Source organism: Scomber scombrus, chromosome 4, assembly GCF_963691925.1.
Source record: "Scomber scombrus chromosome 4, fScoSco1.1, whole genome shotgun sequence".
In the NCBI taxonomy this organism is placed as follows: Eukaryota; Metazoa; Chordata; class Actinopteri; order Scombriformes; family Scombridae; genus Scomber; species Scomber scombrus.
In genome coordinates, this window is record NC_084973.1 from 11,616,046 (window position 1) to 11,635,574 (window position 19,529).

At 41.9% G+C, this 19,529-nt stretch overlaps 1 protein-coding gene across 1 annotated transcript in view; it reads left to right on the forward strand.

Annotated features, from left to right (window-relative positions):
* The first annotated feature begins 194 nt into the window (after positions 1 to 194).
* The window catches only part of bmp1a (bone morphogenetic protein 1a), a 31,291-nt gene continuing 11,956 nt past the window's right edge, over positions 195 to 19,529 (forward strand). The window contains exons 1-7 of the mRNA XM_062418332.1: positions 195 to 575; positions 8,566 to 8,679; positions 11,642 to 11,767; positions 12,299 to 12,416; positions 13,856 to 14,034; positions 14,424 to 14,529; positions 19,225 to 19,349. Of these exons, the coding sequence (XP_062274316.1) occupies positions 431 to 575; positions 8,566 to 8,679; positions 11,642 to 11,767; positions 12,299 to 12,416; positions 13,856 to 14,034; positions 14,424 to 14,529; positions 19,225 to 19,349 (913 nt within the window). The 5' untranslated portion in view covers positions 195 to 430. The remainder of the gene's footprint in view (positions 576 to 8,565; positions 8,680 to 11,641; positions 11,768 to 12,298; positions 12,417 to 13,855; positions 14,035 to 14,423; positions 14,530 to 19,224; positions 19,350 to 19,529) is intronic.

The following is a 19,529-nucleotide window of genomic DNA, read 5'->3' on the forward strand; positions in this document are numbered from 1 at the left end:
TCTAATGAATCAAATCACAACCTTCCCTCTTCTTTGTAAGGACTCCTGATGAATCGACTAGGGAGCAATAAAAACGCACACGGGCATCAACGAGTAAAAGGGCATTTTCACCGCCCCTGTGGAGCTGCCATATCATCAAAGTTTCTGTGGCAGGCAGCACTCTAGTCTGCACACACTCGCCCGGAGCTCCGGCTGGAGGAGAGAAGTCACTTCCCCCTGAGCCGAGGAGACACCGGAGAGAGGTCGGATTTAAACCCGCCCTCTGGAGGGATCTCGTTTCCCCCCAAAAAACCTCCCATTTTCTCCCTCTCTCTCTTTCTCTCTCTCTTTTCTCTCTCTTGCTCTGTCTCTCTCTCTGTCCCTCTCTCTCGTCCCTCTCTCTTCCCTCTACCTTTATCCTTCGCCTTTCGCCGTCTCCCCCACCACAATCATGGATCTCACGGCGAGATGTTTGTTTCTCCTATCCTGTCTTGGCGTGATATTGGCGATCGATTTGGAAGCGATTGACCCAGGCTACTATGTGGAGTCCGCTGCCACATCAGAGACGATCGACTACAAGGATCCCTGTAAAGCTGGTGAGATTTTTTTTCTCCTCTGGTTTTGTAGTAAGCTACGCTGTAATTTATTTACCTTTTATGTGTGGAGGTTGAAACATGCCACGAATGTGTTTTGGGAGCTTGCATAGATCGACCAGGGAAACGCTTTGAGAGAGATGACAGTAGTGGATGTAGTTTTTAAAAGGCTTGAGAGAACATTATGTGCATTTGTTTTGTACTGAGTGACATAGTTTATGCAGTTTAAAACATTTGAAGCGCCTCCTGAGTCGCCGAGGATAGACCAGACAGGAGACTGACTGGAAGGGGTTGTAAGAATGGAAATGAAAGAGGATGAGTCCCTGAATACATTTCTCCAGACATGAAAAGTTTTTGGGCTTAAGTGCTCGTTGAAAAGTTGCAGTCTGCTGTTTGAGGCACTTTTCCTTCTTTTAAATGCGATCCTGTAGATCCTGCAGGCTGTCTGCTGTGTATTATTTAAAAAGTCTCAGCTGCTGGGAAAACAAAGGGTTTCTGCACTTTGATTTTCAGACTTATGCTCTCTTTCTGGTTGTTTTTCTCAGTGCACAAATAGTCTTTTTTTTTCTCCACCGGCTGTTCACACGGCCACTAAGGTGGAGGAGGGGAGAGAGGAGTGTACAGTGGAGCTTAGAAATTATGCTCACATAAATCTGTTGGCTGTTGTCTTATGGCTCAAGGTATAAATATGTCTGTTTCTTTCGGCTGCGTCCAGGCCTGCATATTTTCCCATTATTTGGCCAAGGAATATCTGAGTTGTCATTGTAATCTTTTTTTTCTTTTTTTTTGTACTGTGAACTCACTGTCTTGCCAAATCCCTTTGGGGGAGTTTGAACAGATTGTGTTTTCCATCTGGTGAAAGTATTCAGGTTACAGATAGAGAGAGTTGGCTTCAGTCAAAATGACCTCTAAAGTCCTGAAAGTGCATTTGACAATTTTCTGATGTGGCAGCCGAAAAAACATTTCAGTCCTCCCAACTTTATCTGATTTTTTTCATCTCCCCCCAGAGAAATTGAGTGTCAAGGCAGATATAAAGATTTTGCTTTAGGAGTGTTGTAGCTTTACATAAACATGACAGAGGTCATGGTGTGGAAGAACCGTGTGACATGTACAAGTCAGTGTGAATGTTTCTTCCTGTTTTTGCTACACTTCGCATTGTCAAAGCAGAAATTATATTAGTCATTCAAGTGGATACACCAAGTTGTTTTGCCTCACAAGTATGGATTTACTGGACATGATGTAGTGTTGAGGACTCTGACAAAGGGTCAGTGATGCTGTGTTTATGTTTCAAGTTTTTTTTCTTGCACTGCTGCCAAGCAATCGTTGATATTAAGCAGCAACTTCTTAGCAGGGACTTTCCCACTTGATGAACCCCGGTCGTCATTATCAGTGTTTGTCTCATTTATGACGACACTATTAGTAATCCAGTTTAAGTGTCATTTGAATAGAGTTCAGTTTTGTTTATGGCTTCCGCTGTAGACAGGTGGTTAAGAGACGGTCACAAGTACAAACTCCCTCTCTTGTAACCTTCCCAGTCTCCAGCCCTTCCAACACCCACCTGCTTTTCTCCTTCCTACTAAGCAACAAAATGTCCAAGATTTCTCAGCTCTTCCTTTTGGTAATGCGCCACAGACATTTTTTCCTCTATAGGGTCACTTGTACAGAGTTGATGATTCCCAGATTATTGATTTTCTCTCTTTTTCCCCCATTTTTTTAAGCACATCTCTGCACCGAGTGTATTTGATCACTTTCCGTGGCCTCAGGGTCAGCATTTTTATGTCATGCAGTTTCCGCTGAGGAAAAATGCTTACAGCCGCGTGAAGTTCCTAATGCAGTAAGGCCCAGTGAGGAGTGCCTTTAATGTCCTCTATAAGACTGACCTTGCTTAACACTGTTCTCGGATGTCAGGTTTTTTTACTAATTGACTGAGGGACATGTGTGTGAAATTGTTTTTCCTGTTGACAAACTGGATAACATACAGTATCCTCAGATTGTTTAAAATGCCTTTTAATACATTCTTCATTTCCTGCCACAACTCGTGTGCCACTCCTCTGTAGTTAAGCCAAAAGAAATCCCTCAAAAATGTTCACATTAGCAAAGGATTAAATAACTCTTCATTATACTAGACATGATAGAAATGTGCATTGATTGAAGAGGGCAGTGCAATAACACTGAAGCCATGCCATCTATTTAGGAAGTTAACCAGTGGAAAATTCCTTAGTTTGCAGAACTCAAACTTGGCAGCAGCCCAGGAAGTCATTTAAGACTCTAACAAGCCACTGAGATTAGATCCTCTAGTTTTCAAAATGAAAAATGGATGAGAACCAGTCACGCTCATTGTCTTCTCAACTTAAATGATAATCATGAGGGCAGCGGCTGGTTTGATGTGTACATATGCATTAATTTATGAAGCAGACATTTTAATCTATTTAGCACTCCTGTGACAGTATTGCCTCTCTGTGCAGTCCATCGTGCAAATTCAGGCTTTTGCGTTTGAGTTCCTTTGCTGCTGCGGTGGCCTTAGCTGCAGACAGGGAAACCTGGACACCCCCTTCTTCTCCTGTCCTCTCTTATGCGAGTGGTTTTCCCGTTTCCCTAAACCCCGAGCTCTCTTTTCTGACGGGTTCAAGCACTTCACACAGACTGTAGGTCATTCACCTTGTGCCAAGGGAAAGCACAGTTTGAAGGTGGAGCGCAGGCCAGTCACACTCTGCCACACCAGCCGAGGTGAGGTGAGTGCAGGCCATTCATAAAAGCGGCTTAGTAGGTTATCCACTGTGTGCTCAATGCCTCTGAAGAATTTTTGGTTGACTTGTGTTATTCCTCTTGCTGTCAACCTTCGACCATGGTTTAAAATACAACAGCCTGTTTTTGTTTTTGTTTTAATGAAAGTGTTTTAGAGCCTTTACCTTTTCATAAAAGACACCTATTGTTCTTGTTAAGGCACCGCTGTAAAACCACCATGCCCTGCTATATTATTATTTCCCATCAGGCAGTCACATTCTGTATATTAATCAGTCAGGTTTTGTTAACAGCCTGTTGTTTTGTTTCAAAATCTTAGTTTTATTTGTATCTTTGGATTCTGTATGAATCTCTAAAAAAACAAAAAAGGCAGCTCCAAACAGATGACACTCGTTACACTCAGTCCTGCTCTGGAAACTGATGGGGCTGTCTGCTCAACCTCATGATTGGGCCTTCAAGCAGCACTTAAGCAGATGCTTTTCTTTTATCATGGAATGCAGGCTCTCTATAGCACAGCCCACACTGGGTGTTTTTTTTACATTACAGGACCCCTGCCACTTCTCTCTCCACGGGGTTCAGGTGATTAGGGAGCCAATCTATTGGCACGATCTCGGTGCATTAGTTGGAACAATATGTTTGTCGTCAGAGCTAAGTAATAACTAATCTTGCATTACATTAATACCAAGGCTAGGTACGGAGCCTAAGTAACAGCAAATGCTCTGGGAGAGCTCATTTAAATGGCTCAAAGGATGCCCAATTAGCCTACGATAATGAGCTGCTTAACAGTCATTTCTTCATAATTCACTGTTTGTTTTTGTTCTAAATAATTCACTGGTGCTACGTTTCTGTTCATCTGGAAGAATTGTTTTTCTGTTCCCTCCACCTGTGCTAATACAACCCTCGGCTGCAGATACAGTGGCTTTTATTTATGGAAAGTGTTGAAGATACCTTCCAGATTTAGTGCATCCACAAACCCGTTTAAACTTTCCTCAGGACATCTGTTCTCAGAAAACTGTCTCGTTCCTTTCACCAGACTGCGCGTGTTAGTCTGCTGTCTAAACCACAAGTATGATGGTCTAGAATCTAGACCATCACGTTTGACAAAACGTACTACCATCTAGACTCTAGATGGTAGTACGTTTTGTCAAACGTACTACCATCCCTTCAGAATGGCAACGCTTTATTTTTCTATGTAAGCGGCTCAAATACTGTGTATCGTTAAAACAGACAAATGGCTGGCCAGCTGATGAGTCATTAGAGAGGGTTCGACTGGCAGTAGGGTATATCAGTAATCAGTGGCAGAGATGAGCTGGGAAATCCAATCTGCTAATGGGCTTGATGGAGTGTGAAATGTTAAAGGGGAGGCAGTCTCTTGCTGTGTGCCCTTTGCAGCTGAGGCTGCTATCATATTATCAATAAGATCGAAGCCGCAGTGTGGTGACAGTAACTCAGGCTTGATCTCAGCTGTGGCTGGTGAGACTTCAAGCTTTTATTGGAAAATAATTACTCGAATCTCAGGCTGAGGCTTGAGACTTCGCTGGAACCTCTATTCTAATTATACCTTAGTTACCTTTTTGAAATGAGCAGAGTGCAGATAAGCACATTTTTTTCCCTCCCACCTTTGTCTCAAATTGCGGTGTTAGGAAATGTCAAGGTAAGCATTTGCCAAAGAAATAACGGCTGTTGTTGTTACAAAGGAGAGAGGAACCATTTATACGGCAACTGGTCTGCATAATTCATCATTCTTCACTGTATAGTTAGGAGTATGTTTCTTTTTTCTTTCTTAGAAACAGTTTGTTTCAATATTTATGTTGCACCGGCTCTGTTACTTTACTACTTTTTTTCTTTCCAGTTTTAAACGCACTGTGTGTAAAGGGGACAATGGCTACCCAGGCCAGCATTTGTCAGAAAGGGCTGGTACAGAATGAAACCTAAAAAGTGATACTTACACTGTCATCAGATGGTAATCACCTTAACGCAATACACTATTGGCCTCTATTGGAATTCAAATGCAGTGTTTGTTACCAAACACAGGCTGTGAAAGGCGGTGCCAGGGTATTGTGATGCATTCCAGGCTTACATATTGGCTGGGCTTTCTCATCCTTCATCAGTGGGTCTTGTGTGAGGAAAATGTCTGTATAAGCACAGCAAGGAGTTTAAACATCAGAGTGGGTTAGGCCCTCTAAATATAGGCTGGTGTTAGTGTCTGTATAGGCTTCGTATTGATGTTTGTGCAGGTTTCAGTGGCAGATGTCGTGGTCTGGTACGCACGGAAAGAGATTTATGGGAATAGTCCTGCAGTATTTGACACCGCAGAGGTCGAGGCTAGGGCATTACACGAATCAATGGGATTAATTTGAGTGAGATCTCGTGTAATCTGACTGGAATCGCTGATTGATGGCCACAGTCTGAGATGAGAAGGATTATGATGGTTTAGATTAACTAAAAAAATTCAGACACGGGGGGGGAGTTGGGACTTTATCACACTTTATTTGATTCGTTCAATCCAACATTTCATCAATACATTGATGAAATGTTGACGCCATTATTTCATGGGAAATAGTCACATAAATATACATTTAAACTTAATGCCTTTTATTTGTTGTTCTCCATCTAGAAAGGGACATGTAAATGAGACCAGAGGTGAAAAACCCTCAAAGATATTACCCAGCTCTGGATAGATATTAATATTATAACTACAGCTGTTGTCATTTAGTTAATGAATAATGTTTGGAAAGAGATGCAGCACTGTACTCTATGGTGATAACTTGCCATCTGCCACATTCACTGGGCTTTAATCTACAGTATAACACACAGGTCCTTCTGTGTTTGTAGCTCATATCATGACAGAGCTCCGGATCTAGATTAGTTTATCACCTTTCTCCATAGCTTGTCCTCAATCCCGGTCAAGAGTTGTGTACAAAAGATTACTAAAACCTTGTGTCTGTGGATAATTAAAGCCAGGAGACAAGGGGATTAATTCACAATCCCTGTGAGTCTTTCCATAAACCTGCAACAGCGTCTCCAGGACGACTGCTGTGCCCGGGGGAAATGAGTCCTAATGCCGCCTGGCCATGCATTTGCTCACTTCAATCTCCACTGTTGTCTGGGAACAATGACACTGCGGATTAAGCAGCCTGTCTCCAGCACAGTGGTGGATGATTGGGACTCAGCCATGGGCAGAGAGCGCAGCCCTCTGTGAACCTCATGGGGGTGGGAGCCAGCCCGTACCTCGTTATTTGGTCACAGTGTGCACACCCTCCTAATACGGGGCAAATTGACACTTCATGTGATAAGAAATGTCTTGCAATTGCCGTCTAATTCTCCTTCGTCAATATGGCGTGACGAGGAGCTTCATAGAATTGCTTTGAGTACTTTTTTCTCTGCGCTTATATGACAGCCACTTGGAATAAAGTACTGTCTATTCTTTTCAATGCTCAGCCAGTTCTTGGAATCCAATAAAAAAGAATGTTGCGATAAAAGAGAAAAATGTCCTTTTGTAGTCAGTCTATCCATCCTATACTGTGAGACATCTGGTAGCTTCCCTTATCAGTGGTGTTTTTGGCAATGCTGTTAGTATGAGTGCTGATTGTGAGTAGTCTGTTTTGCGTCTCAGGGATTTGGTCTGAGGGAATTAGTGTTTTCTTGCGAGCACAAATTAGAGGATCCCTCTGACCTCTGGAATTTAAACCTGTCCTCTGTGCATGCCCTGTCTTGCCGACAGTGATCTACACCTTTTCTTATTGCTGTCATTAGCCTCTAATCACCAACACTGTCATTCTGCTGTGCATCCTCTACGACCTGCAGGGTGGAAGACTGGCTCGCATCTACCAGAGCCAGCTCCAGATTGTTTCAATAATACTCCCATAGTGAATAGGGATGCAAGCCAAGTATTTATTTTTTTTTGTCTTTGTTTCTATTGTGCTTTTCATCCCTTTTCTCTCTTGTCTCAGACCTCTGTCAAACTTTTATATGAGTGCAGGATATAAAAGGCCTTTCCGTTTTTTGTTGTGTGCAAAAAGGGGGAAAAAAGAAGATCTGATGAGCTGCCTCAAAACCAAAATAAAATCCAGTTTATCCACACAGAGTGAATTTTCTTGTGAATTTTACAGTAAGGGTAGCTTGTATCAGTGGTGACACATTGAAGAGTTGCAGATTCGAATTTCTGACAAACACAGCTGCTGTAAATCACTTCTATTAACTCTACAGTGTAGCGGTTCTCCCAGCTTCTTCCCCCTCAGGGTTGGTCTCCCTTCCACCACACTAACCTCCAAACACACATCCAGAAGGCTGTCATTTTCTTTCTGCTCCACATCTGCCATCCCTATTCAGAGCTGCGGTGTGGGCAGAGGGGATATGCCTTCTTTCTCTCTTCCCTTCCTTTCCTCTCATTGTCTTCTCCTGTTCAGGAATAGATTACAGTGCCCCCCCCCCCTGCTTCAACTCAAAACCCCCATCACCTCCAGCAGCCCCCCACAACCCCTAACTCCTGCATACAATCCGGGCCATAAATTCTGGAAACGTGCTGGTGTTAAAAGCTTGTTAAACGGAGCACCCGTCTCTGTAGAAAGGTCTCCTAGCTTATCCTGCACAGAAATGGGGCATTTAGTAAGGAATCCTATAAAGCACATTCCTCATAAAGTAGGACTGTTTGGTTATTTTCCCTCTCCTTGGCCTCATTAAAGAGCTATTACTTGTTCAAGGTGCCCCATATTACTCCATCGAGGCAGTGTCAGTGTCTCACTGTATCATGTCTGATGGCTCTCATTAACTATCCAAAGACGCCAAAGCACACAGTGTGAGTTTTGTTGTTTGGTAACAGCTGGACTGAACTTGGCTCAATTAATCATGCGGACTGTAAGGTTTCTGGGTTCATGCTCTCTTTTCATGTCGCGGAGCTACAGCAGCCATGTGCAATATGCTGCTTATATTTCTATCCTATAATTTGGATTGGAGACAAGGCAGCTTTCCTGTTACCTAAACAGTCATACAGCTGTTTCACAACTCTGTTTCTATTACTCTGCGAGGAAAGGGTAAACAGGACAGAGTCAAGACAGGAATGAAGTTTATATTTTTATACGTGTGTCAGTTACACGCTTTAGGCTGTCCACAAGTGCTTTGACTGGGTCTTCATGCAGCCTATTCAGTCTGAGCAGCAGGAAAAGCTCGGGGCTACTGGGCGGTGCAAACTGATGCTCCATATTGTGAAGATGTCGTCTGACATGTGCCTTCTCTGTTTTGTCTGTTTCAGCTGCCTTTCTGGGAGACATCGCTCTGGACGAGGAGGACTTGCGATACTTCAAAGTGGACAGAATAATAGATTTGGCTCAGAGAACCGTCTACACTGTAAACCGCACAGATGCAGGTAACAAAAATAAAAAGTACAGCTTCAAAGATTACAACTCGAACTGAAAGGTTTTCATTAAATTGCTTTTCATTGTCACTCAATAAAATTGCCGCAAAATGCCTGAAATTGATATGAGTTTTTTTTCTCATGTAATTATACTCTAACACAACAACTGTCATACATCTCTCCTCTCGTCAAACAGTCGGTAGCAGCACCTGTTGGATGCCATTTCTATGTTTTTCATGGGCTCTCTTTAAATGTTCACGCCTACAACTATTTTGCTATTGCTACATATCAGTACACCTGTATAACCATGTACGACAGTAATTGCCAGGCTTTGTCAGGTTAAATGCTGTTCTTAAAATGAAAAGCAGTATTTAGGCAGCAGCTGTGAGTCACCAGGGATTCATATGCTCAACAATCCTAAAAAACTATAGGTGAGCATGAACCAGCAAGTGTGTGCATGTTGTGGACGATGCTTGGATGGCGAGATTTATTTTTTTTTAACTGGAGGTAATTTGCATGTTAAGGGGAAGAAACATTAAGCAGGATTAAGTATACACCTGAATTTTTTTTAAATACCCAAACAGGAAAGACAGAATTTAGATTACACAGTCTACACAGATTAGGTCAAGACTGCAACGGAGACAAACGAGACTGTGTACACACTCTTCTCTGAATATCCCTTCTTCCACTTGTCACCGCCCATCTAAATGCTGTGCAATGAAAAGGCTATGCTAGTTTTTGAAAAATGACAAAACTACATACTGCCATTGCACAAGACTCTTCTTTAAGAACACATCAAGCACGGCTGTGAGGTTCATTGAGTGTAACGCTTTGCTGCCATAGACTTGCTCATGCTGCACAGTCTTTTTTGTAAACCGCAATATGTTGTTTGTTAATCATGAGGTCTTGAATTGAAATACAAATCTATTGAAGCTAGAACAGTCAAGTTTTAATAAAAAATTAAACAAAAAACTGTATTTAGAAGGAAAGTAGAAGGAAAAATTATTGACCAGTTCTTACATAACTAGCTCCCGGTTGATCCGCATAATGAAAAATCATTGATCATCAATAAAAATTACTCATCTTTCAGGAAATAACTCAAATTATAATCTTCATGAAGTCAGCGTGCTTTCACAGAAGTCAATGTGTGGAACCAAGACTTTTAGTTTTTTTTAAGGTTAGTTTTTCAGGCTTTGCGTTTATTCGACAATGTTGAGACAGGAAATGTAGAAGAGGGGAACAAAGAGGAGTGAGACATGCAACACAGGTGCAGGATTTAAACCCTGGGTATTGGGGTTATGTGGTATACGCCTTCACTATTAAGCCAATGCTACTACCAAGACATTTCTCAGCACACTTCAGTGTTTCACCTCCTCTTGCTGGACTACGATCTTACTTCTTGGTCATATCTCCTTATCTGATTTGCACTCTAATCCTCATTTTTCTGCTCTGTCTGTCCTACATAAATCAAGGAGCAGGGACGTGTGACTGAATAAATGTTCAGAATAAGTAGTAATAAAACCTTTGACCTAAGAAAGCCTTCCTTTCTTACTATGAATGAAAATGGCAGATTTAATCACAATATTGTAATTAACACATCTTCCACAAGTTTTGTCTCCCTGTTCTTTCTTATCTGTGAGTCACGCAGATTCGGCTGTTATCAGACTTTCCCTCATCACATGCACAAGTGTACGTGCTAATTGATCTCACCACGCTGTTAAGATTTAAGTCCTGTGGACTGAAATTCAATAGAATACATTGTTCCAGCAAATTAAAATGCGTGTTAATCAAATTTAGTTTGAAAATACGAGGGAACACAATTATAAGGCGATCTGCAGTGTTAATGAACACTAACCCATGTGCAGGATGTACTGATACCAAATGTACTTGTTACTGCTTCTACAGCAATCTAATAAAACTATATATTGAGGCCAACGTGTTTAATAATAGTTTGAATACATTTTTGACTTGTTGCTATTTATGTATTTTTGAGATCCTGCAGATCAGTAACACCACAATAACAGGAAACTATTGAGAAGGAAGGAAGTTAAATCAGTCATCTGGAAAGAAAAACCTGCACTGACTTTTTATGGTTGTTCATCCCTGTCGTAAACATTTTAGTCAAATGATAAAAAGAAGATCATACAAAGCTACAACACCATATTTGCTTTAGTGTTATTTAAATTGTTTAGAATTATGTCCTTACTCAGGTTCTTTGCCATCATTCCTGGTTCAATGCAGTCCTCAATGACGTTCAAATCTAAATGCCTGAAATGGTAACGCTTTTGTTTGCAGGAGTTAAATTCCTGTCATAATATAATGCACCTTTTAAAACTATAATTCTTTCGCCAGATAAAACTTTTCCATTCTCATACAGAGCTGCATCATTCAGGAGATCAACTGAAAACCAATAAAAAACATCTGTGCTTTTATGTAAAAAGATATTCTCTTCTGAAAAATGTTTATATTTTAAAGGATTTTGTGGTTTGAATAGTTGCAAAATGATGTATTTGTTTCTACTTTTGCTTTACTCCAAGTTTCCCCTGCTCTGTAGAATAATGAAGTACTGTGTAGACGTATATGTGGTTCAATATATTATAATCATCAGGTTTAGGTGGTAGCTTAGTCTCCATGGTTACTCTGCATTTATGTGTGTCTGAGTGACATTAAAACAGTGAAATTAATTTGAGAGAACAAAGAATTCAGCTTCAATAAAATTAATTCAGTGCAAACAGAGAAGAACTGACATTTGAACAAATGCCTCTGTCAGGATGTAAATGTAATTTTCTAAATGAGAAATTATAATTATAATTTTAGGATTGTTGAGAAGGGGATGAAATGCCTCATTTGTCATCTTAACAACTATCCAAGGGTACCGCATTTTGGCTGTTTTAGAGAAATATTGGCTCAGTCAAACCAAGAAATGGGTTTAATAATTTATCTTATTTTTGTTTTCTTAAAATGACATTTTCAGGATCAACCAGTCAGAGTAGCCACAGTAGGCAAGGCTCACACCGCAGGAAAAGGGCTGCCACCTCCAGACCTGAGCGTGTTTGGCCTGAAGGTGTTATTCCTTATGTCATCAGTGGCAATTTTAGTGGTAAGTAACCCTGATTTACTGTTCCTTCTTCTTAGGAAAGGAATCATTTCTTCTTTTTTCTGACTTTTTTCTGACTTTACACCAATTTGTGCATCATATTTAACGGACAGTAATTCCTACTCCCTCAAAATAATCAATTATAGACAGAAATATAGATGTCATCTAGTCATTTCACCATAAAAAGGTTTTATTATGATGATCAGAAACGTATAAGATCAAAAACTGTATCATGAAACCTTTTGCATTTATTCAACAGATTAGTTTATATAGCGCCATATCTATGTGACTTTCTTTACAACTCCAAACTCTGAAAGCTGTTACCAGCTGTCACTCTGTGTGTGTGTGTGTGTGTGTGTGTGTGTGTGTGTGTGTGTGTGTGTGTGTGTGTGTGTGTGTGTGTGTGTGTGTGTGTGTGTGTGTGTGTGTGTGTGTGTGTGTGTGTGTGTGTGTGTGTGTGTGTGTGTGTGTGTCTGTGTGTCTGTGTGTGTGTCTGTGTTCCACTGATCTCACCCTTTCTGTCATCCTATTCAGGCAGCCAGCGGGCGATATTCCGCCAAGCCATGCGGCACTGGGAGAAGCACACCTGTGTGACCTTTATTGAGAGGACGCAGGAGGAGAGCTATATTGTCTTCACCTACCGACCATGTGGGTGAGTCAGTGGGGTTTTTAGCTCCCACATGAAGGAACAGAACAATGGTCCGCCTATGTTGAGCCTGCTTTATCTACATCTAATTATTTAGCGCCTAAGTAGTTTTCCTTGCCTCCTGCTCAGCAGCCTTTCCCCATTGTTCATCCTCTCAGTTCACGGTCCCTGCGTGAGTTGTTATTTCAGACCCCTACCAGTCCTGAGAGAGACGCCTATTCAATGGCCACCAATGTTTCCTGTGTCTCATCATCACACTGCAGCAGTCACTTACAGCACTTGCGTCATACATGGTGTACAGAATTGCACCCGAAGGAGAGACATCTTCATCCTCTCCATAACCATGTTCACCCCACTCCACTAAAGTTAGGCTCAGTGTCCACTCTCCCTTAAACAATACTCAGGAGAAGTGCTTTGTGTGGTTCTTGTTGTTGCTAAGCGACTATTCACAACCTGTTTGGACCTGCTCTTTTATTTAATAATGAAATGCCTTTTAAGTAAAACAACTGCTGTTGGGAACGCAAACCAATGCAACCTATTAATTTTGGATATTGATAAAGAAAGAGACTGGAGCCGTTAGAGAAGTATTAGAGACTTTCCCAGGGGACACACAAACCTAAATGTTCTCCATTCCCATGTTTTAACCTCACACAAATTTAGACCACAAGTTGGACCCATTATGTCATTACCCACAATATACCTCTCCCACTGATATGTATCATTCAACACAAATAGCTTAACAGAAAGCGGATGCTGGTCATGAAACTGAACTTTTTCCAGCCAACTGTTGATAGCCATTTTTAGCTTGGTAACTGGCCTCTGGAGCAACAGGGATGACATTATCCACGCAGGCGGCAGTGGTTAGCAGTGGGAATGCTTGACTCTGCTGCATATTCAGAAGGCCCCCATCTGTCCTGTGCAAAGTTCAAGGCGTGTCTCAGGAGAGCCTGGCTGGGCTCACAGTAATTAGAGAGCGGCTGTCTGGCCCACAGGGCCGTGATGTGTGTGCCCGTCCTGCACACTCCCACACTGAACCTTTCATGTCACGCTGCGATGGAGCACTGCGGACAGCCAGCTTCCACCGTCACTCGCAGCATTTGCATTGGCAGACGGATGAATGAATGTCACTGCTGTATGTGTGGATGACGGGTCCCTTGTATGACTCTCCTGTAAAACAGACCAGAAGTTGTTGTCTTCATCACAAGCTCTGTTATAAACACACACTTCATCTGAAATATAGGAAATACCGTGGAGAAACGCATTCCTCCCTCTTCTCCCTTGGGCAAAATTAAGTTTTTTTGGCCTCCCTCTGTAGTTTCCACTCGCTTGTGATCTTTATTTTATTTTATTTTTTAATTTACTAAAATATATATTCCAGTCACTATATCTTGGCTTTGTTAACAATGCTCCTCTGTTTGTATGTGTGACTGGCTGCTGATTCACAGGTGCTGCTCCTACGTGGGTCGTCGCGGAGGGGGCCCCCAGGCCATATCCATTGGGAAAAACTGTGACAAGTTTGGCATTGTAGTCCACGAGTTGGGTCATGTGATCGGGTTCTGGCACGAACACACAAGGCCTGATCGAGATGACCACGTCAGCATTATCAGAGACAACATTCAACCAGGTAGGAGCACAGGTCTCATAGTAATCCCTCAGCAATAAATGTTGGAGAGACACGCTATGAGATGAAATAATAAAAGTAACACACACAAAGAGTCTGGGCTAAGGTGGAAAAAGTATGAAAAATTAAACAACTTGTGGGAGGAAAAATTAAACCACTGTGGGTTATACACATTTCTATTAAACCAACTGTTGAACCACATATTTAAATTCTTTAGTTAATTTTGATAGACAAGGATTTTGAAACACACATTCGCTTAACTTTTCCAGGTGGCTCATCTGCATCTGTAGCCAGCGCAAAACTGTATTCACCTTTGACTCACACACACGAGGGTGCACAGTGTGACTCAGCTTCATATTTCAACTGTGCTTTTCCCCTTTTTCCTTTCACAGGACAAGAGTATAACTTTTTGAAGATGGAGCCGGGGGAGGTGGACTCTTTGGGAGAAGTCTATGACTTTGACAGTATCATGCACTATGCCAGGAATACATTCTCAAGGTAGGAGCCAAGCCAAGTTCCACTCAGCTCACCCCAGACATGAAACTAGTCTTAGATCAAGTCAGGCTGAGCTTTTTCCCACTCTGTTGCAACCGTGTAACCCATCATCATGTTTTCCATATCTGCTCATTGTGTTTTATGACTCTATAGGTCTGTAATGCACCAGATCTGTGTGTATAGGCTGCTGCTGAGTAATGTGGCCGATTCCCAAATCTTGGGAAAGAAGAAAGAAACTCTTATTTCTCCCCTTTCTAATAAATCACTAGAAAACTAACATGCAGCCTGAGGACATCACATTTGAAAAGCCTTACTGTTGCTTGAATGTCTGTCTTGGATCTAGATTGTTTCCTCATTGTTTGAGTTCATATGCAAAGAGATGGAAGCTCATTTCTTGGGAAAAGATGGACATTTACAAAGAAGCTGCTACAAACGCTTCTCTTTGGAAATCAGGACTCGCTTCCTTCCGTGTGTTTCCTTTGGCTAGACTTTTTTTTTTTTTTAAACAATTTTCACATTGCTCAGGGCTTTAGGGACACTGCAGGCACACTAATGTGATTTATGTAATATTTGGACAGGATTAAATTGCTTATTGGTATATTGGGAGAGTCAAAAAATAATACACTTGGTGCCTGAGGTAAGCTGTAACAAGAAATCTGATGTGTCTGGTTCCATTTAGCATCTTCCTTTAGAGCCCAGAGGAGATCAGAGAGAGTTTGTCAATTTCACATCTAGCTGAGTTCTTGCTTCATAGTTTTTTGCCTTTTCTGGCAACTAAACTCATATCCTTCACATTATTTGAACTCTTACATTATTTGCAATAGGAACAGACTTAAATTATTGCAATCCTCAGTCTCTTAAGAGGTTAAATTGATTCATATAATATTTTTTCTTTAAAGTGAAAGCCTAGTGTTTGTAGGCAGAGTGAAAGTGGGATGTGCCAGCTTCTTCCCACAGCTTATTCAAATTAAGCCTGGTTTTAAGGGTTCTCTCTTCAGCACCTGCTGCTTTAGCAGCAGCAGCAGCAGCCCCATTAAAGCAGCATCAGCCCTGGGCTGAGCTAGCCCAGCAAAAGTAGCCCCGCTTCATCACAACATCAATTTTTGTAGACCACTTTCAGGGCTATGTGAATATTTCTTGTAAAAGTCATGCTTTCATACCATCGACCACCTCATTATCCTCTTAAAGGCTCTTTGAAGAGGGTTTAATGAGTAGTAGCATGATAGTCACCGCAGGGTAATGCAGGGGTTCATACTATAAACTCATTTTGTAGGTGTTTGCTTTTTGGCAACTTCATAGCACTCAGGTGTTATAAAAGATGCCTTGCTACTAACTGTCTTCTGCACTCCAAGCACAATGTAGGTCAACCCCTAATAATCACCTAAATATGGTAAGGAATGAGGAAGTGGAAATGTTATTGTCTCAATTAATGTTTCCCCTACATCTGACAGGAAAGTTCTGCCAAACTTCTAATGCTGCCCGGGTTCAGTATATAGATTCACATGACTCATCAGTTGTGCCTCTTAGACTTTGGACGGTGGGAAAATAACTAATAAATGGACATAAATGACAAAAGTTTTGAGGCCTACCTGAAACCAAATTTGGTGTCGAATTTGTTGGATACTGTAACCATGTTTCAAAGAAAGCAGAACTGTAAATGTGTCATACTTAATGACCAGCTAACCTCTTTCTTAACTCCCTGTCAGACGTCACAGGAAACTCTTCCAGATGTTGTGCTGTCACTCAGTTCTTCACAAGGGTGTAGCAGCGCCAGAGAAAAGATCTCACTAGAAAAAGTCCCATGACAAACACTGGTCAGTCTAGGCTCTTACTCTAGTCATCTCAGGCGGTGGATAATTTGTTATGTTATTTACCAGCTGGGTGACTGCAAAGCCAAAATAGACCTCTTGGGAGAAGTTGACTCAGATTCAGCTTCTGAGTCAGTCATTACAAAAGCATCACTACACTCACAGAAAATTGGATTCATTTATTGTGTTAAGTTTGACAAGGAAACTGTACCAAAAGGCGTGTAAATGTTATGGTTACACCTTGATGCAGTGTGCAGGATATGACTTAAATTTTGTGTACAAAAACTGCATTTTGACCTTGCCCATAAAATGGGGGAACCTTTCAGACAGCTGCAGGAACAGCCACTCTAACCATGCAATGTGCTACCTATAGCAGGAATAGTTTTGACAGCCCTCAGTAAGCCAGAGTGGGTGTAATGTGATCTCTGGGCACTCTTTAGTCAAAGCAAAACGCGAGTGAGCCCAGACTATGATCATTACTACCTCAGTCTGATATGAGAACCAGCTGTTGGCTGTCCTTTTGTTCTTTCATAGCCATCTATGTCAGCTGTATATATATTTTTCTACTCTCTCCAAATCCAACTCACAACGCTCTCCCATGCCCTGTGCTACTCTCTCAGTGTATGGGCCTCCTTCGCAAATCAACTGCCATGCTCTTGCGGCAAACAGATTCTGGGAAGCAGAGAGGGAATCTTTGTCCTAACGGAGGCTGTAGCTGGGTGTAGGCCAATGTACAGAAATGCCTGTCTGGCCCTGTGTGTCCTAACTGTAGGTCGAGAATGCAGTTCAATGCAGAATAGAGGTGAAATACTGCGTGTGCACTTTGCACAGCTTCACTCTGTTTACTCCAACCCTCATTTTTTTCTCTAGTGGATGTTTGGATCTACATGATCCTTTGTTGACTTGAACAAAGTCCTCTGCAGCCGATAAATTGTTGGGTTTTTTTTTTTAAAGTGAAGAGGATGACTTTATCTCATATTGGATTTCAGTCAGCTCAGCACTCTAGCTGTCACTCCAGGCCAAGGCTCGGACTTAACCCCATGATCTTGTAAATTTGCGGTATGCTTTTCAGCCTGCTGCACAATGAAGCGGCCCAGCCCTTAAGTATGTTTATGTTGGGTAATCTTCCAAGGTCTGTTTTCACTCTAACTCTGTTGCTGTCTCAATTCATGGAACTGTGTTGATCAATAAGACTGTTTGGACATGAGAGAGGAATGGCTACCACTGCCGGGGAATGTTTCACAGAGCTGTATTAGCAGACAAGGGGCTCCTGTTAGCTTTTCACAAGTCATTCCAAGCACTTTTTCTAGAGCGCTGATTGGCTGATTTACCTGTGCCAGTGTCTTTCTTTCTTACTCCATTATTAGCCTGTGTGTTTGCTCTGTGTTTTACAGTAAATCACCGTGGGAAGCCAGGGCCTTTGCTGCGTGTGTTGTTCGAAAGATTTCATGGCTTGTCTTGATGTTTTGCTATCTCTTGGGGACAAGCAGGGCTGATCCCTGTGCTTTTTGTCTTGGGGTGTGTTACCCAACCCACAACTCTGCCTGCCCCCTCCTTTTCTCCAGAGATATTTTTCAGGACCGGTGCATGGAACAGTGCCAACTCAAATAGAGACCTGCCAGTGTGCCCTTTGTCTGCTCTGACACCGACTGGAGTGGCGTTTTTCACCGACAGCCAGCATACGGGCTCCTGGAAGCTCACAGACGGGCAGGCAGAGTCTAAACTGTTAGCTCCAACTGCACTGTTTGCACATGCCTGGCGTTGATAGGCATGTCACCATGGGAACGGCCAGGGATCCAGGCCGTTGCTCGCCAATACTTACAGAAAAATAGAGATGATAAACTAGCAAAATGTCAAGTGAAGCATCAGTGTGAAAAGGGTCTTACTGGACAAACTGTCATTTTTAAAGCAATCTATATGTTTGTGCGACCTTTTGGTGTTTTTTTTGCACTTTGAAATATATCAAAAATGTGGCTGTTGTTCACGTACAAACATTCACGACTCAGTTACTCTGGAGAAAGTCTTCGGCTCTTAGTTCATCTCCATCTGTGGGGCAGACGTGTGTGTGAAGAACGATGTCAGTGTTAACCTCAGAAACAGACTGCGTGACCCTGACCTTAAAGGAAGACTGTGATAAGTGACTGCAACTGTCCATCTGTTGGATTTTAGCCGGGGCGGACTAAATCCGATTTCTAAAATCCAAAATAAAAGATTAAAATGAATGACATGAGATCCTCAGTCTACAGACACACACTTTAACGTTCGAATATGTTGGTTGCAGATGGAGGAGCTCATGGTAATAGAGTTAGAAAAACATATAATCAAGAGTAAAAACATCCATTTGATATTTTCAAATAACATCAGTGTGTCTATCATATCCTGAACAGTTCAGAGACAAGTGGTCTTAATGATCTAATGTTGGTTATAGCACAAGCCGTTAAGTCTAACTCCACTTTTGTTCACATGGGTGTAGTTGTGCATGCTCATGCCAAAGTCAGAATGCATGCTGTCATTTTAACTGATGCAGATCATTACAAGTTATCTATGACCACTGTATTTTTTAATTATATTGACATTAAACCATAAATCTCACATGAATATTGACGTTTCATGGACTGTTGGATTTCTACAAGACAACGCCATGTTGTTTGGTTTAGTCAGTACTGGCAGTACTCAATTTCATCATGGTATTTAAAAGTCCCAGCCCTGTAAAAAACATTAAAAGCAATGTTGACTGTGATTGACTTGCTCTGATCGATGGTACGTCACCAAATCCTTGAGCAAACATTTTTTGGTAGCGTGTCTGCATGTTGCAATAGTTAGAAGGTTTGTATGCATGCTGTCTGGGTTTCATGCAACATTAACATCAGTCTCTCGTTCCGAATTACAGAGGCATCTTCCTGGACACCATCCTGCCACGCTATGATGTGAATGGAGTGCGACCACCCATTGGCCAGAGAACCAGACTGAGCAAAGGGGATATTGCACAAGCACGCAAACTCTACAAGTGCTCCCGTAAGACCAAAATGACAGATCCTGTCTGCTGTGGGATTTTCCTGTGTATTTTTGCATGTGTGCACTACACAGCCCTGAGAGAGAGGTCTAGAGCTCCTCCTGCCTTCCCTAGATTCAGCTCACATTGTGTGGAAATAACCAAGCAGCTACTATTGATGTGGTGTGGCTCCGTGGCTACAG